Source organism: Euprymna scolopes, chromosome 6, assembly GCF_053919585.1.
Source record: "Euprymna scolopes isolate OS-2025 chromosome 6, ASM5391958v1, whole genome shotgun sequence".
Lineage (NCBI taxonomy): Eukaryota > Metazoa > Mollusca > Cephalopoda > Sepiida > Sepiolidae > Euprymna > Euprymna scolopes.
The window spans coordinates 8,704,165-8,730,045 of NC_136487.1; the positions used below are offsets into that span (position 1 = coordinate 8,704,165).

The 25,881-nt window shown below is 35.4% G+C and overlaps 1 protein-coding gene across 1 annotated transcript in view; it reads right to left on the reverse strand.

The window, feature by feature from the left end:
- The window catches only part of LOC145277492 (metallophosphoesterase 1-like), a 148,091-nt gene that overhangs the window by 58,127 nt on the left and 64,083 nt on the right, over nt 1-25,881 (reverse strand). Inside the window, exon 3 of the mRNA XM_080128879.1 lies at nt 3,891-3,961. Within this exon, the coding sequence (XP_079985005.1) occupies nt 3,891-3,961 (71 nt within the window). The remainder of the gene's footprint in view (nt 1-3,890; nt 3,962-25,881) is intronic.

The window sequence follows — 25,881 nt, forward strand, 5'->3', positions numbered from 1 at the left end:
ACTCACGCATAGTGGATAAAGTACTAGGTAAAATTCAGTTGTAAGCAATACTCTTTTGGAAGTTGAAAGTTTAATCCTTGGTGCAGGCAACACTTAAAAATACAATTGTGAATTACTTATTTAGGACTTACACCCATTCATGGCTGACAGAACGAGAGCATGCTACCCTCATGGATTAAATAAAGGGTTCCATTTTAAATTCTCTGCAGATTCCCAGAGTTTGACAGAAATATTCCAGATTTCAACAAGATACAACAGATTAAAATATTTTGGAAATAAAACTGAAGATTATAACAGCAATCCAAATAATACAAAGCGATTGAAGATGCAGAAAAAGAGAAAACGAAAGACTTTTTCTGAAATCCTGTTTTCAATGCCAGACAATCCAGTTAGTGGCTTATAATCAATCGATTCCTGCAACAAAAACATTTGTTACAATACATTCAGGAAAAAAATTATACTGCTTATATGCAGGAGTAGGTGAACTATCATCACCAACTTATGGATAATCAGCAGCACCTTCGATAATATCAAATATTGATCAATCTATTGATCACTAGAGCATGACTTTTGCCCTATATTTACAGAGCCCCCAACCCGCAGCATCCTACTTAATTAAAGAACACGGCGCCAGAAATACATACTTCACTTATTGAAAGTGAAAAGTATATTAAAAGCATCCGACGGTAGGAAGTGAAGAAAAACTACATTGTTTGAATGATCTGTAACTGTAAAAATATCATCAAAAATAAGTTATAATTTTCTTGTGTTTTTTTCAATAATGATACACGATTTTAACAAGTCACTAAAAACCACTCGAGAATGACAGCTAAAGGATGAACATTTGAGAGGATTGAAAATAATAACAACATTTGATTACTTATAAGAACAGCTTATAACATTAGACTTGAAGAGGACCATGTAGCAGTCCTCAGAGAAGTAATCTTATGTCATTGTGTTTTATAAATTGGAAGATCTTGGAAAGAAACTCTGTTCATGAAAATTCTGTTTGATGTTGGGCTCATTGACATTAGTTCTCATTAGATTACCAAAGTTAAGAAACGTTGACTCTGGTCAGTACCAGATGGGTATTTGGGGATATCAGGCACTGTACGTTGGAGGATCTTGACACTTCTTTGTAACCACTGCAAACTCCCCTGACCAGGATATACATTTGAGTGTGTGTATATCACTTTTTATTTTTACTAAGGAGTCACCGCTTATCAAGGCCCAAAGTAATCCAAAGAACCGAATAACACGAATAATCCCCATCACAAAAATTGAAAAACTTAATCGTCAAAATTATTTTGTACTCAGCTTCCGTTTTTATCTTCTCCAAAATTTTATCTTTTTTTGAGATCAAAATTCAAAGACGAGAAAAAGTTCTATTCTAGAAGTTATATAAACAAAAATAATCAGATTCTTATATATGTGGTTGAGATTGTTTTCACTTTGGGATATATCAGAAGAATTCGGATTTACCAGAAGTTTGCATTACTTGTGTTTGATGCTATTAGCTGTCTTGCTATTTGTCAGTTCTTGTAATCTATTGCACAGATGGTGAGGAAGAACTTTCATTCTTGAACTAAATGGCATAAGGTGGCACGGGTACAGCTTTATTTTCTTTTTAGCCATTGCTTTTCTCTTTTGATAACGGGATAATTGGTGAGTATTGTGCTTGTATTGACTTATATAGCTTGTTGGCATTGTAACATGCATTGTCGGCATTGTAACATGCATTGTCGGCATTGTAACATGCATTGTCGGCATTGTAACATGCATTGTCGGCATTGTAACATGCATTGTCGGCATTGTAACATGCATTGTTGGCATTGTAACATGCATTGTTGGCATTGTAACATGCATTGGTGGCATTGTAACATGCATTGTTGGCATTGTAACATGCATTGTTGGCATTGTAACATGCATTGTCGGCATTGTAACATGCATTTTCGGCATTGTAACATGCATTGTTGGCATTGTAACTTACATTGTTGGCATTGTAACATGCATTGTTGGCATTGTAACATACATTGTTGGCATTGTAACATGCATTGTTGGTATTGTAACTGTGCAAGTGTGATATACTGAAGAAGGTTGGAGGTTACATCGACCGAAACATTGTGAAAATAACATTCAAGATGAGAACAGTAATCTGAAGAATCCAAATAACACAAATAATCAATACTCATATTTATTCGCTGACTGTTATCCTCATCATCGTTGTTTCACCACGTTTCAGCCAATTATTCCTCTGGCCTTCTTCAGGTGATTAACTGCACTGGAATAGGAATGCTGATAACAATCTCAAAATAATTAAATATACAAATTACTCATCTCAAAAGACTCCAATATAATAATATACAATCAGTACTCATCTAAAAAAAAAATTGCCAAATAGAACAAAACTGATCTTTAGACAAGCTGTGAAGACGAAGTAGGGAATAAACACAGAAATCAGACGATAACGTAACACTTTTTATCGACAAAATAAAAAAAATCATGCATCAGGGTGTTTATACATGCTGTTTTCTTTTTTACATTTTTTTCACTTCTTTTCAAGAAGTAACACAAGGAGGTACGCTGTCTTTTTGAAGGTTTTTATTTGAAAAAATTTACTTCAGGAAGAAAGACTAATGTTATCTGAGATAAGTATTTATTTAACTATTCTGAAATAAGCGACACAGACGTTCAGAGCCATCAAGGTAACATTACATTTAGATTATTTTGCATTCTGTTCTGTTTGCATGGCTTCCACAGAGGCACTGAGCTGTGTCAACTTTACTTCATTCATCTTTCATTCAAATCTGGAAACGATTCTTGTATAAAATTTACATTAGCTTATTTAATGGCCACAGACGTAGGATTCCTAATATGTAATAATACTAAAGACCAAGTAATGATTTAGAGAAACTAAAGAGAAGAAAAATTAGTTGTGAATCATCACGGATATGTTTTTCTTGTTCTGCTGTTTTCTCATCAGTATTGCCACAAAGTAATAAAGATAAACTATAAAGTGCCAATAAAATAGACAAATTTAAAGACATTCAACAGAGTACAACATTCTGGTTTTCTACACAAACTTCAGGCTTATGGTATTAGTTGTAAGTTGGCATTATTACGTCATATCTTTCTGATGGAAGCTTACAAGTAACTCTGGATGCTGTCTCCTCATCCTCTGTTCATATCAATGCTATTCTAGATCCAACAGTTTCTATGGCAATGATTTTCCACAGATTTTTATTAAGAAAATTAGCATGGCATTGTATTCTGCAAATAAGACGTTCTGCAAATGATACCATCCTCTATTCTGATGTTTCCCGGAGATTAGAATATACAGCTGATTGAGAAACTGGCTTAGGTTTGGTTGTGAATTGGGGTAAAGATGGCTTGTTTCGTGTAATTTTGTCAGAATTTAGCTTATGTCTTTCAATCAGCCTAAAATTTTCATGGATGGCTCTGTTCTTGAGAAATCGACTTTGAAACTTTTTTCTCAACAAATCTTTCTTCAAGTTCATTTTTGCATAAATTGCAGGAGATATCATCCATGAACATTTTAATAAATACTTTTTCTTGAATATTTTCAGTTAGAAACATGGTGTGACCCTAAAAATTTACTCAATTCAAGTTTTTTTTTTTACCTGAGGAATTCAAAAATGGCAACAGATTTGCTAAAATTTGTAATTTTCATCAAATTTCGGAACGATACAACTGATATGATACCAGTTTTTTTTCTTTTTAGATATGCATTTTTTTTAATGTAAAAACAGAAAATAAAATGAATTCACTGCAACCCAAGCAATTTTGGACAGTTATGTTTTTTTTTAACATAATATAATGGTAACAGTACAAATCACTACAGAGGAATAATTAACTCAACCAAAACTTACCTAAGACAAAAACAACATCTGGACTATGTATAGACAAACTGGTTTGAAAGACTCTTTGCATTTGCCATTCTCTGAAATAAATTTGAAATTAAAATTAAATAAATATTACATTTTGAAAAAAAAAAAACAGTCACACATACCTCGTAATATGATCAAATGTGATGCAAAATGGTCACTTATCTTTATTGGGTAGTTGGCTGTTGGCTATTTCTTTTTCTATGCTGTATCAACGATTTTCAGGTTATTTAAAATTGCCTTAACCAGTGATCTTGCTAATTATTTTTATGCTTCAAACTAGCAACTAGCAACTTTTCCTGATTCAATTACTAGTTCTGGTCTAAATTCTCTGGTTCTGATAAAATTACCAATTCTTTAATTTTCTGGCAACTGAATCGCAGAGTGTTTCTAAGAATGCTAAAAAGTTGAAGATTCAATTCTCAGTGTGAGCTACCAAAAAATACAATTGCAAATTACTTAGGACCTCTATATCAAGTCATGGCTGATGAAACAAGAGCATACTACTCCCATGAATAAATAAAGGGTTCCATCCAAATTCCCAAGTTCGACAAGATACACCTAAAGAAGGTTGGGGGTTACATATGATATTTATGCTATCTTTGATTTTCTTATATATGTGTGTGAGAATATTTAAAAGCCGTCCAACACATTCCTGAAAAACAGCCATTAAATGGAATATGATGATGAATGTAAAGTGGCAAGAAACCTTCATTTTGTTGTCGCAAGTCTTAATAAATATGTAAATAATTTATGTTAAAATTTTATGTTCATTTATGTTAAAATCAAAACAATAATTAAAAATATCTTTCTTAGGACCTCTATCCAGTCATGGCTGACAGAACAAGAGCATACTATCTCCCGTGAAGTAAATAAAAATATAATAAAGAGTTCCATTTGAAATTCCATCCAAATTCCCAAGTCTGACAAACATTTTCTGAAAAAGATCGAAGATTATATCGACTGAAACATTGTGAAATTCACACTCAAGATGAGAATAGTAACCCGATGAATCCAAATAATATGAATAATAAAAAAGAGTTAATTAATATAATGTCGTTTTTCAAAACCAGTATGCAAATTAGTTAACCTTGCAACTGATATTGTATATTATACCTAAGCGATATATAAAAAAAAAAGTTGTGTAAATTTGAATTAACTTGAAATAGAAAATTTGGATTTTATTGTTAGTGCAAGAAATCACTGATACATTGGCTCCTGTTAGATCACAAGTATCATTGCGCCTGGTCAATACTGAACGGGTGACCATTTAGGAATACCAGGTGTTGTATGTGCTCTCAACTTATCTTGACATTGTTTTCAGTTGTCCTGGACTTCCACTTGTCGCTGGAATCAAGCAGTGACAACTCAAGCAAAGTGAGGTTAGAGATTCCACAACCTTTGTTTCACAATTCAGCACATCCAGGATAATCAGATGGCCATCGTCATTCCACTGGACAAACATCCATCCTAGTGCAAGAAATGTGCCCAACGTTAAGTATTTATTCATTTAGATAATTTGAAGAATAAAAATGGACATATGATATATACTATGTAGTCTAGATTTTTTTTGTGTTTGAAATCTGGATCTGTGGGCTATACTGCTTGCATAATGAAGAATAGAACAAAGCTGCTAGAACAAGCCAGGTTATGACAGAAATGTCTTTTCCATCAGATCGTCTGGTCAGTTTGACTTGCCAAATAATTCTTTCCCTGCTTGAAAAAGTGTCCACAGAATTGTTTTGTGATTCTCGGCTAAGATCCATTTTTAAACTGAGAATCAATTTATATTCATGTGAGGAAGCCTATCTTATTGTGAACAGAATAAATTAATATGTTTTTGTTGTAGCTGAAGCTTCTAAAGGATTTTAGTGTGTGATACTTTTTAATTTTTTTATGATGCATTCATACAAACGTAGTTTCCAAAATTTCATATGATGTGTTTTGTTTTTTTGTTTGTTTCAATCAATTGTTGATACTTCATTTGGATGAGTCTCAATCGAGAGAAAAGAAGAATTAACTGTATTGATTATTCAAAGCAATTATATAGAAAAGAGGGAAGAAAGTTTGTCTGATCATATAAAGAGTTGGATCATGATTCAATTTCACAAATTTGATCTAAAATAGTTTGTTCAAGTAGTGTTGTCTATTACTTAGCTTTGGTAGATGATTCTTTTGTATTTTAATACCTCAAAGTAACTCTTGCTTGTCGAACACTGCAAATTCAATTTGGTTATGCAGTGCGTAATGTTATCTTTATTTCGCATATATAAACACAAATAGTTAATAAAACATGTTAAAAAACATTTCAAAAAAGAGTTAAAAACATATTTAATTTGAAAAGGAAACACTAAATAAGTGGATAGTCTTTAATCCGCAGAGTTTCGAAGAAATACTTTCCTTCTCATCAGAGGGTAGGATTTAGCAAAATGTGAGATCGGATTTTGCTTGCAAAAGTATTTGATGAAACTACAAGTAAGTCAAAGATCTTACTTGATAACAAAAAGTAAAGCAGAGGGTGAACAAAAAAGTGATTTCACGATATAATTGTAATTTTTATTTTATTTTATATATATATACTAGCGGGGATACCTGGCATTGCCCGGGTGTTTCGAGGTGTGTGTTCTCTTAAATAAAAACGGAACCCGGGGGGGGGGGGTGTAATTATAAGCGAAGTAAAAAAATGAACGTTAAAACTTAAGCGGGGGGGGGGGGGGTAATCAAAACCTCGTAAAAAAAACACAAAAAAAACTAACGTAAGGCAATCTGAAAAACAAAAACAAAAAAGAAAACAGAAAAACGAACTTTAAAAAAAACATGTGAAAAATGGCTTAAATAAGCCTGATTCGATATTAAAATTTAAAAAATCGGTGGGTACTCGGGTGTTTTGGGGTGTGTGGTTGGGGGTGGATAAGCGAAGTAAATAAAAAAAAAACAGAAAAACGAATGTTACATGAAAAATAGCTTAAATAACACTGGTTCAATATTTAAATTTAAAAAATCAAAAAAAAAAAGAAAAAAAAGAAAAAAAAGACATCTCACACCACGATTCGAACCCAAAATGTTTAGATAATGACCCAACGCACTAACCAACTGAGCTAACACGACGTACATGAAATTTAGTCAGTTCTTCAACTATTTAAAGTAAATCAGCTCATGACGTCATCTGACGCATGCATAGAACCGGTCGTCATCACGAGAGGACCGTTTTTGTTGACCTCCCCCTCCTGTTGAAAATTGTCGATTTCGGGGTGAAAAAAAGTAACATTTTTGGCCAATTTTTCGATATTTTTTGTGCGAAGGGTGGGGCTTCAATATGATACCGAGTTTGTGAATTTTTGTTGTGTCTGTCGAAAGTTTTTAGTGGACGCACAAACATACATACATACATTTTTGCTTTTATATATATATATATATATACATACATAAATTCAAAATTTAACAGTTTTAAAAGACCAAAAACGATTTTCATTTATTTTTAATAAAAAAATATATGTAACAAAGGCCAATTTTTTTTATTCATAATACAACCTTTCATTAGGGTAATCTAAATTCCCCCCCCCTTTTACGTACCATGCTGTAAATGGTAATGAATGGAATACGTTCGGATATTGTTCCTATTTACAATGCCTCCCCACGGGACAGAGTTAGACACCAGGGTCGTTTTTTAATGTGGAGAAAAGGAACAAAAATAAAAATTGTCTCAGTCGTGAAGGATTTCTCCTCCACTGACAGAGAACAAGAAATTGAAGTGTAGCATCTGAAGACAGATACTACACTTTGATCTTGACCCGAATGTTTCTGATACAGTATAAGTGCTGGTCATGTGCATGTGTTAAATGACAGAAAATTCACTTTTGATATCAGAATACAAATTTAAATTTTAATGTTTTAAAAAAACAAGTGCAATTTTTTTTCATAAATAGATATACTTATTAAAAACCAAATTTTTCATTCGTAACCGAACCTTTGTCAGGATAATCCAAATTTTTTCCCCCCTTTTACATGCCATGCTGTAGGTGGTGATGCTTGGGACATAAGTATGATAGTTCACATGATTCAAGTATTGCTAATCGCAGGATAATCTATCCACTCCCTCCTCAGGGTACTGAAAATGGCTTCACCCGCTCCTCCTCTGATAAAATTTGTAAACTATTGAAATTGTATGCAATTCCATTACTTTATTTACAAACTCTACCAAACTTTAAGATGAATAATCGTTTTCCTGATTCAATTAATTTTGTTCTCAAGTAAACTATGATCTCGTCTATCAAGACAAAAATGTCTCCTAAATTGACAAAAAAAAAAATGGCAAATTTTCATAATGCAAATTTTATATTTATTTATTTTGATTTTATCAAAATTTTAACCTTTCATTATTTTCCGAGTCAAGCATGACCATATTTATTTAGTTTGTTTCATTCCCTAGGTTATAATCTGTCTATATGTCTGCTTGAATTCCATTCAGAATGTGCGAGTTTGTATTGGACAGACAAACTAAGAGACATTTGTCTGGATGATTGAAATCCTCCATGCCAAACGATTGTTAGGCTGCTAAGTTATTCAAATTGTTTTCGATATAAGCTTATTAGGATCGGACTCATTTGTGAATTTGGACAGATTAAAGTTTTAATTATTACAAGCCACACAATCAATAAAATCCTGGCAGTAAATTTGACTTTGCTTGCTCCACATTGGCAGCCATATTGGATTGTCGTTAAAAGCACCAATATAATGGGATTATCCAGTCAAATAAACAAAATATTCTTATTTTGCACGTTGAAGAAAAAAAGAGTTTTAGAACCTTGAAGATGAGCATAAACGTAATTTTTTCATAAAAAATTTAAAGATGATCACACATACTAACCTATTCAAGCCTTTGCTTGGTGTCTATGTCATGACACTTCATAGAAAATAACTAATTTGGTGACCCCACCCAAATTATGTTTCATGATTAGTTGTTCGTTCTATTTCAATATGACCTTTTTTTCAAAAATAAATGTTTACATTAATGAATTTTAAAAAAATAATAGTAGTAATAGATTTGACAGGTTTCCAGATTGATTAAAGAAATATGGTATAATCAAGTTGACGCACCGGTTTCCATTAGATTACCGAAGTTAAGCAACGTTGAGCCTGGTCAGTACTAAAATGAGTGACCATTTGGAAATTTTAGGTGCTGCATGTGCTCTCCGCTTATCTCAGCATTGTTTTCAGTCGTCTAGAACTTCTTGCCATTGGACCCAAGCAGTGACGATTCAGGAGAGGTGTGGTTAGGGATTGTGCGATACTTGCCTCACAAGTCTTCATGCAGCTACTCTTACATGGGTTTCCATTGTCTCTTTAGATTGAACGGAAGGATTGAGGATAGGAATGTAATTTTAAAAAGTATATTTGATTAAAAAAAACAAAAAACACGTAAATAAACATATTTAGTTTTAAAAAATAGTTTTATATCAAAATTGTCTAAAAATTCAATGAAACAATCAAGAAATCATGGAACATAATTGAGCGAAATAAACATTTGAAAAAAAAAGCAAATAATCATTTATTTTTATTTCTTAATTTATAAAAGTACAAATTATATTTTTAATTCATACAAGTAAATTATTTATTTTTTTAAAAATCATAAAAGCAAATAATCTTTTTTTTTAATTCATATAAGTAAATAATTATATTTATTTCAAAAAATTAATATTGAAATGAAACAAACAAGAAATCATTGAATTGGCTGACATCGTCGTAGATAACAAGCAATGGCTCGAACAATTTAAAATGTAATTAATTTTTTTTTTTCAAATAAAAATTCACTATTTTCCCTTTGAAACAATTATATTTACACCTTAAAAATGTTCACAATATTTCACTTCAAAAAATATTCACTCTATTTGCACCTTACAAATGTTCACAATATTTCACTTCAAAAAATATTCACTCTATTTGCACCTTAAAAATGTTCACAATATTTCACTTCAAAAAAAATATTCACTCTATTTGCACCTTATAAATGTTCACAATATTTCACTTCAAAAAATATTCACTCTATTTGCACCTTACAAATGTTCACAATATTTCACTTCAAAAAATATTCACTCTATTTGCACCTTAAAAATGTTCACAATATTTCACTTCAAAAAATATTCACTCTATTTACACCTTACAAATGTTCACAATATTTCACTTCAAAAAATATTCACTCTATTTGCACCTTACAAATGTTCACAATATTTCACTTCAAGAAATATTCACTCTATTTGCACCTTACAAATGTTCACAATATTTCACTTCAAAAAATATTCACTCTATTTACACCTTAAAAATGTTCACAATATTTCACTTCAAAAAATATTCGCTCTATTTGTACCTTACAAATGTTCACAATATTTCACTTCAAAAAATATTCACTCTATTTACACCTTAAAAATGTTCACAATATTTCACTTCAAAAAATATTCACTCTATTTGCACCTTACAAATGTTCACAATATTTCACTTCAAAAAATATTCACTCTATTTGCACCTTACAAATGTTCACAATATTTCACTTCAAAAAATATTCACTCTATTTGCACCTTAAAAATGTTCACAATATTTCACTTCAAAAAAAATATTCACTCTATTTGCACCTTACAAATGTTCACAATATTTCACTTCAAAAAATAGTCACTCTATTTGCACCTTACAAATGTTCACAATATTTCACTTCAAAAAATATTCACTCTATTTGCACCTTACAAATGTTCACAATATTTCACTTAAAAAAATATTCACTCTATTTACACCTTAAAAATGTTCACAATATTTCACTTCAAAAAATATTCACTATTTGCACCTTAAAAATGTTCACAATATTTCACTTCAAAAAATATTCACTCTATTTACACCTTAAAAATGTTCACAATATTTCACTTAAAAAAATATTCACTCTATTTACACCTTAAAAATGTTCACAATATTTCACTTCAAAAAATATTCACTCTATTTACACCTTACAAATGTTCACAATATTTCACTTCAAAAAATATTCACTCTATTTGCACCTTACAAATGTTCACAATATTTCACTTCAAAAAATATTCGCTCTATTTGCACCTTACAAATGTTCACAATATTTCACTTAAAAAAATATTCACTCTATTTGCACCTTACAAATGTTCACAATGTTTCACTTCAAAAAATATTCACTCTATTTGCACCTTACAAATGTTCACAATATTTCACTTCAAAAAATATTCACTCTATTTGCACCTTACAAATGTTCACAATATTTCACTTCAAAAAATATTCACTCTATTTGCACCTTACAAATGTTCACAATATTTCACTTCAAAAAATATTCACTCTATTTGCACCTTACAAATGTTCACAATATTTCACTTCAAAAAATATTCACTCTATTTGCACCTTACAAATGTTCACAATATTTCACTTCAAAAAATATTCGCTCTATTTGCACCTTAAAAATGTTCACAATATTTCACTTCAAAAAAAATATTCACTCTATTTGCACTCAAGAATATTAGGAAGACTATGTAAAAGTTATCAACTAACTAACTACTTACTATCAGGTTGACAAGTTCTCACAGTTTTTTACTTTAAATTCACATGAACAAATCTCAACTCAAACAAAAATTTATTGATCGAAATAAGCACCATCAAAATCAATACACTTTTGCCAATGCAAAACAAGTGTATTTTATGCCAGTAACGTAAAAATCTTGCATTCTAGTAGCAATGAAGTCGCTTAAGGCATTTTTGATATCGGTTCGATTTTTTAAGTATTTCTCACGCAGAAAGTTGCTTGAAAAAGTGGTAGCCAGTAGGTGAGAGATCTAAAGAGTGTTGTGAGTGAGTCAGTTTCACAGCCCAATTCATTCAACTTCTGCAGGGTCGGTTTAACAATGTGCAGTCAGGCATTGTTGTGGAGGAGAATTGACCCTTTTCTGTTGACTAATGCTGGGTGTTGTTGTCGAAGTTTCTGATGCATTTCATCCATTTGTTGACAGTACTTCTCTGCCATAATGGTTTCGGGAAGTACTGTGGAGCTTCATCGGCATATAACCACTGAGCTGAGCATTGCCGGCTTTTGTAAAGAACCCATTTTTCATTGCGAGTCACAACCCCATCGAGAAACGGGTTGTTCTTGTTGCGTGAAAGAAGGGAAGATGACGTGTTTCTTTTGGTTGTTGTTCAAGTTGTGAGGCACCCATTTATCAAGATTTTGTCTTTCCAGTCTCTCTCAAGTGGTTGGAAATCGTTGTATACGTTATATCTAATTCAGAAGCAAGTTCTCAAACAGTTGTGTGTTGTGTCTTGACAAAGGTTCTTAATTGATTGTTGTTAACATCCTTTGGCTGAATACTATGCTCATAATCTTCAAAACTCTCGTCACCGCCACAAAATTTCTTAAACCACCATTGTACTCTGTGTTCAGTAGTGGTTCCTGGGCCAAAGCTTTATTGATATCGTAAGCTGTTTCAGCAGAGTTTTGGCCTAGCTTGAATTGAAATAAAAAAAAATGTGAAAATTTTTTTTTTTTTCCATCTTGTGATTTAAACGATTAAATAGAGCAAAAAAACGTTCTTTTAAATGATATATAAAGTAATGGCATTATAATGAAAACTTATTTGAAATCAAAATTAAAAATTCTGCAAGAACTTTCTTCTCAACCTAATATTTAGTTGAGAGTGCATGATTAGCCTAATTGATAACATTATTGACTATGGAATCTACTATGCATTGATACTAATGGGAAGTTCATATTCTATTCATCACTCATGAGTTCAACAATGGACGAACATTTTTTTTTTTTTTTACTTAGGAGTCAACACTTATCAAGGCCCAAAGGCCACTCAAAGATAAGGATTAATGAATGTAAGGTGGTAGTGTAATTAATGGTGGAAATTGGGTAGAGTTTGGATCATATAAGGGGACAGTTCAACAAAAACTTGTTTACATTGGACTTGAAGGCTACCATATTATAATCAGCGAGAAAGCAGAGTTCTAGGAAAGAAGCGTTGTTTATCGAATCTGCATTTAGATTTAGGACCAGATAAACAGTGAGGGAATTATTGATAGTAGTTGTAGCTAGCTCAGTGTTTTTTGTGAAAGTTTGGCAAGGAGGGGACTATAGATTAGAGCTCAGACGAGCACTTGCCCAGATAATAACATCTTATATTTCGAAGATGATATTGTTAGGATGCACTTGCCATGAAAATAACGTTATTAGTAGTAGTACTAGTAGTAGTAGCATCAGCAACAATATCCCCCAGCCCTATCACACACCCTATATATCAAGGATGCTTTATGGAAAAATTATGTGAATCAGTGAAATAGTTTGGGAATCAAGAAGTGAATAAGATATAAGAAATGATTGTGTGAACTTTTGGTGACTAGCTTGCAAGAACCAGTTAAAACTAGTTGAAACCTGATGGTGATGACACAATATAACTAACCGGACCAGAACTTCAGTTTCTCCGGATGACAGAAAGATAGAATAAGGTGTGATGGCAGATACGCCGAGCACATTTAAATAAACTACTGCAAAGAAAGAGGCTGGCAGGGATTTGTGTTTGCATCGCTCAGACAATGACAGAGTGTCCTACTTTAAAAATCTCCTGACTCCAAAAAAATCAATATAATATGCAAGTGATTGGAAAATCTCTCTCTCTCTCTCTCTCTCTCTCTCCGACAGAAGAAAAATATTGGTTCTAATTTAGAATTCAATAACACAAAAAAAAAATACAAAAATATCTTTATGATGTACGTAACCATCAGAGAACGGAAATGTCATATTCCAAAATTCATGTAAACTGATCAAGTAATTTTATTTTTATAAAGAAAATGATTTTTAAACGATTTAAAGCAATTAATGTTAAAACGGTAGCATTACAAGGCTGGTCTTGCAAGTTTGAATTATTGTGAATTATTATTCAGACTAGATGAATTGCCTGAAATTTTTTTGTTAAACAACGTATCCTCTGGTAGGAACTTTAAATTCAAATCTTGTGACTTGCCTCAGAGTTGACGTGACTAGACTGAAGGAAATCATGACGAAGAAGGAAATTCAAACTGAATAGATCAACAGCCAAGAACAGATTGTAGATTTGTCTGACGAAGATGGGAGTCTTTTCTGAAATTCTGACAGACTTGTTGCAATGAAGATTTGTATTGTCTTTGTTGTTTATTTTTGTTTTTAGAAGGTCTAGTTTTCACAAGACAACAGCAACGTTAAGCTGAGTTAAGACTTGAATTGTCTCCTCTTGTTTATAGATCAAAGGAATTCTGTTTAGAGTGGTCTCCCTTTGGCTTGTTGTAATTTCCTTTGACAAGATGGAAGTTTCATTATTTAACCTTATCACTAACCCTAAGTTTAAGCAAACCTGTATTAATAAAAACCTCAAAAGAAAAAAATATATACCTGCGTGGATGATAAACTGAAAGACACTGAATGTCAGAAGATTAGATAAGCTCAATTACAAATTAACAAATTTAATTAGTGGTGTAATACCACATGGTTCCTCGTCAACAACATCGCAACTGCCCCAACATTGTGTGCTATGGTCGGCTTTTCCTCATGGCCGTGTTGTCGTCTCTCACATTGGCGATTGTTAAGGGTATGTGCACGGGTTCATAAATATTAAAAAAAAACAAAAAAAACTCAAAACACAAAAGAAAACAAAGACTCCAACACTTTCTGTAAAGTTTAGTTGTAAATCTTGAACAACGTCGACAACGCACTTCAACAGAACGGATTCATTTTCCTACAGACTTACTTGCGACTGCGTGTGACCAACTTCAATAACATGCTTCAATAGAACGGATTCATTTTCCTACAGACTCACTTGCGACTGCGTGTGACCAACTTCAATAATATGCTTCAATAGAACGGATTCATTTTCCTACAGACTCACTTGCGACTGCGTGTGACCAACTTTAATAACGTGCTTCAACAGAACGGATTCATTTTCCTACAGACTCACTTGCCACTGCGTGTGACCAACTTTAATAACGTGCTTCAACAGAACGGATTCATTTTCCTACAGACTCACTTGCCACTGCGTGTGACCAACTTTAATAACGTGCTTCAACAGAACGGATTCATTTTCCTACAGACTCACTTGCGACTGTGTGTGACCAACTTTAATAACGTGCTTCAACAGAACGGATTCATTTTCCTACAGACTCACTTGCGACTGCGTGTGACCAACTTTAATAACGTGCTTCAACAGAACGGATTCATTTTCCTACAGACTCACTTGCGACTGCGTGTGACCAACTTTAATAACGTGCTTCAACAGAACGGATTCATTTTCCTACAGACTCACTTGCGACTGCGTGTGACCAACTTTAATAACGTGCTTCAACAGAACGGATTCATTTTCCTACAGACTCACTTGCGACTGCGTGTGACCAACTTTAATAACGTGCTTCAACAGAACGATTCATTTTCCTACAGACTCACTTGCGACTGCGTGTGACCAACTTTAATAACGTGCTTCAACAGAACGGATTCATTTTCCTACAGACTCACTTGCGACTGCGTGTGACCAACTTCAATAACATACTTCAATAGAACGGATTCATTTTCCTACAGACTCACTTGCGACTGCGTGTGACCAACTTCAATAACATGCTTCAATAGAACGGATTCATTTTCCTACAGACTCACTTGCGACTGCGTGTGACCAACTTCAATAACGTGCTTCAACAGAACGGATTAATTTTCCTACAGACTCACTTGCAACTGCGTGTGACCAACTTTAATAACGTGCTTCAACAGAACGGATTCATTTTCCTACAGACTCACTTGCAACTGCGTGTGACCAACTTTAATAACGTGCTTCAACAGAACGGATTCATTTTCCTACAGACTCACTTGCAACTGCGTGTGACCAACTTTAATAACGTGCTTCAACAGAACGGATTCATTTTCCTACAGACTCACTTGCGACTGCGTGTGACCAACTTTAATAACGTGCTTCAATAGAACGGATTCATTTTCCTACAGACTCACTTGCGACTGCGTGTGACCAACTTCAATAACGTGCTTCAATAGAACGGATTCATTTTCCTACAGACTCACTTGCGACTGCGTGTGACCAACTTCAATAACGTGCTTCAATAGAACGGATTCATTTTCCTACAGACTCACTTGCGACTGCGTGTGACCAACTTCAATAACATGCTTCAACAGAACGGATTCATTTTCCTACAGACTCACTTGCGACTGCGTGTGACCAACTTCAATAACATGCTTCAACAGAACGGATTCATTTTCCTACAGACTCACTTGCGACTGCGTGTGACCAACTTCAATAACATGCTTCAACAGAACGGATTCATTTTCCTACAGACTCACTTGCGACTGCGTGTGACCAACTTCAATAACATGCTTCAATAGAACGGATTCATTTTCCTACAGACTCACTTGCGACTGCGTGTGACCAACTTCAATAACATGCTTCAATAGAACGGATTCATTTTCCTACAGACTCACTTGCGACTGCGTGTGACCAACTTCAATAACATGCTTCAATAGAACGGATTCATTTTCCTACAGACTCACTTGCGACTGCGTGTGACCAACTTCAATAACATGCTTCAATAGAACGGATTCATTTTCCTACAGACTCACTTGCGACTGCGTGTGACCAACTTCAATAACATGCTTCAACAGAACGGATTCATTTTCCTACAGACTCACTTGCGACTGCGTGTGACCAACTTCAATAACATGCTTCAACAGAACGGATTCATTTTCCTACAGACTCACTTGCGACTGCGTGTGACCAACTTCAATAACATGCTTCAACAGAACGGATTCATTTTCCTACAGACTCACTTGCGACTGCGTGTGACCAACTTCAATAACATGCTTCAATAGAACGGATTCATTTTCCTACAGACTCACTTGCGACTGCGTGTGACCAACTTCAATAACATGCTTCAATAGAACGGATTCATTTTCCTACAGACTCACTTGCGACTGCGTGTGACCAACTTCAATAACATGCTTCAATAGAACGGATTCATTTTCCTACAGACTCACTTGCGACTGCATGTGACCAACTTCAATAACATGCTTCAACAGAACGGATTCATTTTCCTTCAGACTCACTTGCGACTGCGTGTTACCAACTTCAATAACATGCTTCAATAGAACGGATTCATTTTCCTACAGACTCACTTGCGACTGCGTGTGACCAACTTCAATAACATGCTTCAATAGAACGGATTCATTTTCCTACAGACTCACTTGCGACTGCGTGTGACCAACTTCAATAACATGCTTCAATAGAACGGATTCATTTTCCTACAGACTCACTTGCGACTGCGTGTGACCAACTTCAATAACATGCTTCAATAGAACGGATTCATTTTCCTACAGACTCACTTGCGACTGCGTGTGACCAACTTCAATAACATGCTTCAATAGAACGGATTCATTTTCCTACAGACTCACTTGCGACTGCGTGTGACCAACTTCAATAACATGCTTCAACAGAACGGATTCATTTTCCTACAGACTCACTTGCGACTGCGTGTGACCAACTTCAATAACATGCTTCAATAGAACGGATTCATTTTCCTACAGACTCACTTGCGACTGCGTGTTACCAACTTCAATAACATGCTTCAATAGAACGGATTCATTTTCCTACAGACTCACTTGCGACTGCGTGTGACCAACTTCAATAACATGCTTCAACAGAACGGATTCATTTTCCTACAGACTCACTTGCGACTGCGTGTGACCAACTTCAATAACATGCTTCAATAGAACGGATTCATTTTCCTACAGACTCACTTGCGACTGTGTGTGACCAACCTCAACTTCGTCCAATAATTCACAACAGTCATTGTGTGACCTTCGACAAGTCATAAACTCTCCTTGTTTGATACCCTTTCCTGTCACAATCTCTTTTCTCCTTAGCCTCCAGCTATCTGGCAGGGGGTATTGTTGGGCAGACACTTTTCAGACAGATATGCAAATAGACATGTCATGCACACACGCACACAAACATTCATCAATAATGCAACGGTTATTTGATCTTGTCATAATTTCTGATTTATCTGACAGATGGCGTCTCTACTTCCTGTTTTGCATTTCTCAATCTATCTTGCTCTCTTTTGCTCAAACCACCAATGTAATCAAACTTACCTTCTGTTCGCCTTAACAGGCGTAACCTTCGTTTTAAGGGAGGGTGACACATGTATACAACAGCATAACGAACTTATCTAAACACTCGGTACACATGCAATCAGTAACTTACCTGTTTGCACGCATTTACATACAATGAACTAGAGCATGATTTCCATGTGTTAGCATCAAAGATCTTATACACTCACACACGTTCGTATGTCAACGTACCAAGAATACATTGTATGAATTAATTTACTTGTTAAATAAATGTTTACTTTTATTTCTATAATTATAACTCAAATGACCTTGTAACGAGTGATGTAACCCACTTTCCGGTTTACGACATCCGGTTGCACATACGCGCATAAACATTAACCCATAACAACGTAAACAAATAAAAACAAATCGCTTCTTTTGCAGATTTTGACCTGCGCACTGAAATATTAACATTATTTCAAAATTATTATTTAACATGGGAAGAGTGGGGGTGTTTTGCAACTATTCTTTATTACAACTATACTGTCGCTATTTTCTTACAACTAAACAACTTTAACTCGTTGACAAACATAAGAACAATTGTAGTAAAGCCAAGACTACTACTACTCTCTATCCATCCCTTTTTTTTTACTTCGTTTTTATTTTTTGTTTACATTTCTAGATACAAAAAAGCTGTGTGAGAACGGTGAATTTGTTGACACATTTACTAATCTGTTTCAATATTAGTTTTATTTTATTTTATTTATTTAGGTTTTATTTTTTTGCTTCAGGTTTTATTAATTATTTTTTTTTAGATTTTAAGTTTCTATAACTTGGTTGAAGGATTCCAATATGAGTTTTTTATTCTTATATTTCTCATCGGTAGGTTCATGTGCGTTTTTGCTGCTAAATGACTTTTGTCTGCGTTTAATTCGTAGGAAAATCATGTTTAATTTTCGATTTTTGAGCGATTATTCAGAAAAGTAGGTAACTTTACACGAATAGGGAGGATTTTTTTTTTCATGTTTGAGTGATCCGTCTGTTATTTTTCATTTTAACATACTTTCATCAAAATGTTTCTGTTATGTCAAAAAAAAATATATATTTTCTTTACGTCACAAGTGTCACGCTCATACATGAATTCCATAGCTAATATAACATACTGACCCAACGGGTCACGGGTAGTCTAATATAATATATCACGGCTTTAATGTTCTCCCTTTTCATGTCTCTCCTTTCAATGTACTTCCCTTAATTTTGTTATTACTTTTTTCCGGAGTCGTGTGAACACGTATATCTGGCATATACAAGATCGATGACGAATATCTCTCTTTCTTAACATGTTTACTGACCTTCCACAAACTGACTAACCATTACGCAACAACCTCCACAGTATCACAGAAGATCAATTTGTTCAAATGCAGAAATATCTTAATAGTTTTGTGACATTTACCAGTAAATTTTACATTTACATGCAAAATTTCATTACTTTATCTTGAATAATAATTTTACACAAAATTGTATCAATAGAAACAATATATTTTAAGCAAAATGGAGGTGGGGTTATTTTTCAGCTTGAACACATATTTCAAAAAGTTATGGATAAATTTTGATAATTTATAAATTAAAAGTCTTTATATTTTATAAATATTTTAATTTTGATAGGAAAATATGAAATTTTATTATCTTGTGAGCGTTGCTGATGCAACAGATCTGTTACCAGTGCTAAAACTCTAGCTTTGGGCAACTCATTCTCAGGCCCTTATAATTTAAATATATTTTTAATTTATGATTAATTAACTCATTATATATATATATATATATATATATATATATATATATATATATATATGTGTGTGTGTGTGTGTGTGTGTGTGTGTGGTCACAATAAGGAAGTGTGCTACAGCAATACAGTGTTTGCAGACAACTACAAACTTGCCCCATCTTTTCGTGAAATAAGCAGTATCACATGGAAAATTGCTAGTTGCCATTAGTGATAATGCAAAGCTCTTTATAAAAACGTAGATTTGAGCTTCTATCCATTGGGAATGGATAGAAGCTCAAATTGACAAAAAGTTCAGTTTCAATCTTAATCTGAAGCACTTGCCTATCTAGCCATACCGAAGAGCTGTGATACAATGAAACAGTGTCTGTGAATGTTCTTAACTCAATTAGTATAAAATTGACTTCCTTATAAATGGTTAGTTAGGGGTTTTAAATTTTTAATGATGCATATTCTGTCTATAAAGACAATAACTTGTTTGAGTTGAAAGTTCATTTTGAATCATCTTGATCTTCCCTTATTTTATCCTTTAGTCCTCACATTCCATGAGCGATGTTTCTGACAAATGGAAAGAATTGCTGTTTTCTGTGCCAGAATCCATCCATATAACACTCATCATTGGCTAGTTTTTAACCTTGAAGTAGTATTTTTTTTAGTTCCTTACGAGTGGCTTTATACCTTGTCTGGTGCAATTTTCACAAAAAAAATACCATGAATTCTGGAAACTGCAATATTTAAATACAATTTCCATGAGAATGAGATTGTGCTAAATTAGCCCATATTTATCAAGGTTGTCTTTCACTAACATCTAAAATTGACAAAGAAATATTCCATAATAATAAGAATTCACCAAGAGCCTATCACATACCACATGCTATTTTATCAAATGCATCCAATCTCATACAATGGTTGAATTGTTGCCGAAGGAAAATTTAGAATCTATCTTGAGTCCAATGTATACAACAAATGGATTTTTCCTTTTTTTTTTTTTGATGATGAACTATTCTTTTGTGTTTCCTGCCATTTCTTCACATGTAAAAATTACTTTTTCTTGTGTTCACCAGGAAATTAACATTTGCATGTTAAGAAATTATAGGAAACACAAAAATATTTTGACTTGCAAAAAAAATTATTAAATGATTTCAGATATGAAAAGAATCGTTTCTGATTAAAAAAAAACATGTTATTAAAACATACTATGGTATTCAAGTAGATCAAGGTTAAACATAAAACTTATAAAATTAGAATGTCCATCCTCAAATTTGTCGGCCAAGTGTTTTTACTAACCATTAAATTCAATACATACATTTTTTATATAATAAAGTGAAGTCGGCATTAAAATAAAATCAATATTTGATTCAGCCTAACCGATTCTTATATATTTTTCACTATTTTCTTTACATTAAAAAATCTATTTTACTTTAGTGTAAAAAAACATGGTGAAAAGAAAAAAATATATAGGCTAGGTAGAATCAAATATTTCTTATGCCTTCCTAAAATTGTTCCTTATATTTTGCCATTTTAATTTTCATTCTTTAAAAAGCACATGCAATATAGTTGGGTGAAACATTAAGTTTCAGTCTTTTTCCTTTTTATATTTTAGTGTGTATGGGTGTGGATATAGTTGTATACTTGTGGTTATATATGGGCATGTATGTAAATGATTGTATGCATATATATATATATATATATATATATATTATGGTATAAGCTGATCTACGTATTTCAGAAAGAAATGGATTTACCCAGACACAATAAATATAGTTACATTGTGCCTGTTATTGGTGGCAGTCATGGCTCCAGAATCATGATGCATACTTCAGTAGAATACTTTTATTAATAGACTTTTGTTGAGTATACCACTGTGTCTGTCTTAGTTATTACCAGCCTGCAAGGACACAAAACGCAGCGGGTTGCAGATACACCATTACATGAGTACCGCCTTGTTGCCTACCCAACAGGTGAGTTTATTCAGAGGGGCATTTCCCGCAGTGAATTAAACATGCCCCTGGATACCAACCTGGAAATTTCTATGATTCGATGCAGTACATACAGCACCTAGCATTCCCAAATGGTCACCCATTTGGTACTAGCCAGGCTCATCGTTGCTTAACTTTGATGATATGGTGAGAACTAGTGTGCCTGCTGCAAGATCCCTTCGTGAACTTGCATGCCAAGCACATATTTCTCGCAGCAAATGGTGACACTTGAAGTCTGTGCGACATCAAGTTGCACCTTGTGGATCACCAGGAGGCTGGCTCAATCCTAAATGAATACTCGTATCCGAGTTTTGCCAACAGCGACGATATATATATTAACTGATGCTTCTGATGTAGATCTATTGCATTCAGTATTTATACACATATGCTGGTGATCACCTACAAACAATCTCTTCAGCAACATCAGGAGAACATGAGAATCTTTGGCAGCAACGATTTTGACAATGAAAAAAAAAATAAATTGTCTGTATACTGAAGAAGGTTTGTTAAGCATAAAATATTTGGATTTAATATTTGCATAAAGTGGTATCTCTATACTTGACCATAATTCATTTCAGATATTTGTTCGAACACCAAAATGTTCGACAACTGAAACTATATTTTCCCCATAAATTAACTGAAATACAAGTAATCGGTTCCAGAGTTTAAAAGTTCCTTTTTATCTGTAAACTTTGAGGATTTTATAAATTTAATGGTGAAAGAATGTCCATTTCTTCTTTGTTGTTCAAATAATCGGTTTAGCTTCGAGTAAAGACTTTAGGAGCAAAGATTTGTTTTTCTCGCACAATTAATTACTGTCGTCCCGAGATACGCCCACTTCGTTCGTCGTATTGAAGTCTACTGACCTTTTTTTTTTATCTTTTTTAACTTTTTGGACACCTCAAGGTTCTTTGTCGTCCCACACAAAAAAGGGATTGACCAATCAAATCGTGTGGTTCTTGTGCCACGCTGATGGACTAAAAATAACTCGGACACCGTCTAGACTGTCAAAGGGGTTACAATGACGCTGTTCTAAATATAACCCTCATCACAAAGTTCAGACTCGCGTGGTGGAGACGTTGGAGTGGGGTTGTAGATAGATACGCACTAGATATGTCTAGTAGTGCTGCACTTCTAACACTGTATTTGTTCTGTTTGTGTTTCAGGATGCATAGATCATCCTTTGATGTGTTATGAATAAAGGAAGATACCTATCTATGATCTATGCATCATCGTTGCTGCCGTCAGGAGAAGGAGTGACGTTTTGACTGGTGTTAACATCTATGACCCGTGCATCCATCAACGGTTGATTATGGTGAAGCTCATTTGTCCAGTTCAAGACTGCCTTTGGGAATCCCAAGACTTATCGGAGGTGTTCGCCGCTGCACTCACCACTGCTTTGAAAATCCATGCAGACAACGCACACGCAGTCGCCCATGCACCAGCCTCACAGCAGAAACTAAAACTGGACCCACCTAGGATTGGTCTGGGTTGCAACTCCGACCAATGGTCCTCATTCACACGCCAGTGGAACATGTATAAAGTGGGCATGGCCATCACACACACCACGCTCCCCATAGCCCTATTCAACTGTTGTAAAGATGATCTACGCACATTTATAATGCATGACATCCATGACGATGTAGCCTCAATGACCGAAGCACAACTGTTGGCAGCCATCAAACGCCTGCCAGTAAAAGAGGATAGCATCCTGGTACACAGGTTCAAGCTGAGCAATATGACTCAGCCCTCAGGCACTGGCATAAGGACACACTTGGCCAGCCTCCGTGGTCAGGCAGTCTTGTGCCAGTATACAGCAAGGTTGCTGGTTGTGATCACACATTCGACTATAGTGATGAGATAATCAAGGACAATCTGATTTGTGGAATCGAAGACCCGGACATCATGTCGTCATCTGACCACTTTCATAACACCTTGGGGACGTTACAGATACAGAGTCGCCCTTCAAGGATTCTTGGCTAGCGGTGATGGATACAATCAGCGATTCGATGCCATCATTGCTGACTTCCCAGACAAGGTGAAGATTGTGGATGACACGCTAAAATGGGCGATCTCCATAAGAGAGTCCTTCTTCCAACTGTGTAGATGGTGTGACCTTCTGTACCGCAACGGAGTCACCTTGAACCCCAAGAAGCTTCAGTTCGCTCAAGAGACAGTAGACTGGGATGGGCTCACGATTACACCCACCAACATCTGCCCATCCTCCAAGTTCATACATTCTGTCCAGTGTTTCCCTACGCCAACGGACATCTCAAGCGCCAGGGCATGGTTTGGCTTGGTGAATCAGGAAGCATATGCCTTTTCCATGGCCAGCCAGATGAAACCCTTTCGTCACCTACTCAAGCCCTCCAACAGATTTATCTGGACTGACGAGCTCGACTCGGCATTCAAACTGTCTAAGGAAGCCATTATCAATGAAATGAAGGATGGAGTACGCCTTTTCGATCTTGCCCGTCCAACCTGCCTCTCTATGGACTGGTCTGTGAATGGTATTGGCTTCTTGTTGAAGCAGAAGTACTGTGAGTGCCCGGTGAAGCTGCCTACTTGCTGCCCGCATGGATGGAAGCTGTGCCTCGTCGGTAGTCGTTTCACGTCCCCGGCAGTAGGTATGCTCCAATCAAAGGGGAAGCACTCGCAGTTGTGTACGCATTGCATCAGACTCGTTACTACATCCTTGGGTGTAAGGACCTTATTGTGACGACAGACCACAAACCATTGATAAGAGTCTTAAATGACCAACCTCTCACCGACACTGCAAACTGGCTGATGAGGCGAGCATGTCATCCAGCGCTTGTGCTGCTCTGAACTCAGTCACTGATGTAGTTACATGGGATATGGTTCGTGAAGCCACATCCTCTGATTCTACGTTACAACAGCTCATTCATGAATGCAATTCAGGAAGGCTTCCCAGACAATTCCCGGGATTTGACCCTGGAACTGCGCCCATATTTTAGATACAGTGACAGCCTATACAGTGTTGATGGTGTCATATTGATGGGAGAGCGGGTTGTTATACCTGCATCACTGCGTCAGAACATCCTGAATGCTCTTCATGCTGCTCATCAAGGAATAGGTGCCATGACGGCCCGTGCTGCTGACTCTGTATTTTGGCCCAGTATATCCACAGACATTGGACTGGTCTGCGACAGATGTGGTCATTGTAATTTGGTAGCTAAATCCAACCCTCTGCAGCCGCCTGCTGATATAATTCCCCCAGATAATCCCTTCCAGCGCATCGCCTGCGACTACTTCCACTATCTCAACATGGACTAGGTGGTTGTGGTGGACAGATATTCCAACTGGCTGATTGCTTATAAGTCACAATCCGGAGCAGCGGCAAATATTCGTCACTTTTGGTATCCCAGAAGAAATCACATCTGATGGGGGCCCCCAATTTACGGCTGGCGAGACACAGGCTTTCTTAGCTGCATGGGGGGTGAACCACAGGGTTTTCAGTGTTGCCAACCCCCAATAGGGCAGAAATTGCAGTGAAAACCGTCAAGCGCATGTTAATAAACAACACTGGGCCTGGTGGTTCTCTGGACACTGACAGATTCCAGAGAGCCATGATTACATACAGGAATTCCATCGACCCTGAGACCAAAGCCTCACCTGCACTGGTACTCTTTGGCTGACCAATCAGAGACGCTATCCCAATCCCACTTGGGAGGTATTGTCCACACAACACATGGCAAGAAACCATGACATTCCGTGAAAGGGCCCTAGCTCGCAGGCACTCCAGAGAACATGAAAAGTGGGATGCTCACACCAGACTCCTACCACCTCTACGTGTTGGGGACCATGTGTATCTACAGAATCTTGTAGGCAACCACCCAAAGTGCTGGGAGCGAACAGGAGTTGTTGTGGAAGTACGGCAGTTCCACCAGTATGTGGTCCAGGTGGATGGATCCAGTCGCGTGACCCTACGCAATAGACAGCATCTACGAAAATTCATACCATTTCTGCAGAGGCAGACACCTCTACGGGTACAGCCCCATAATGCCCCTGCCCAAGGTCAGGGCCTGCCCACCAAGTCTTTGGAACCTCGGCCAATTGTCACCACATCTCCAT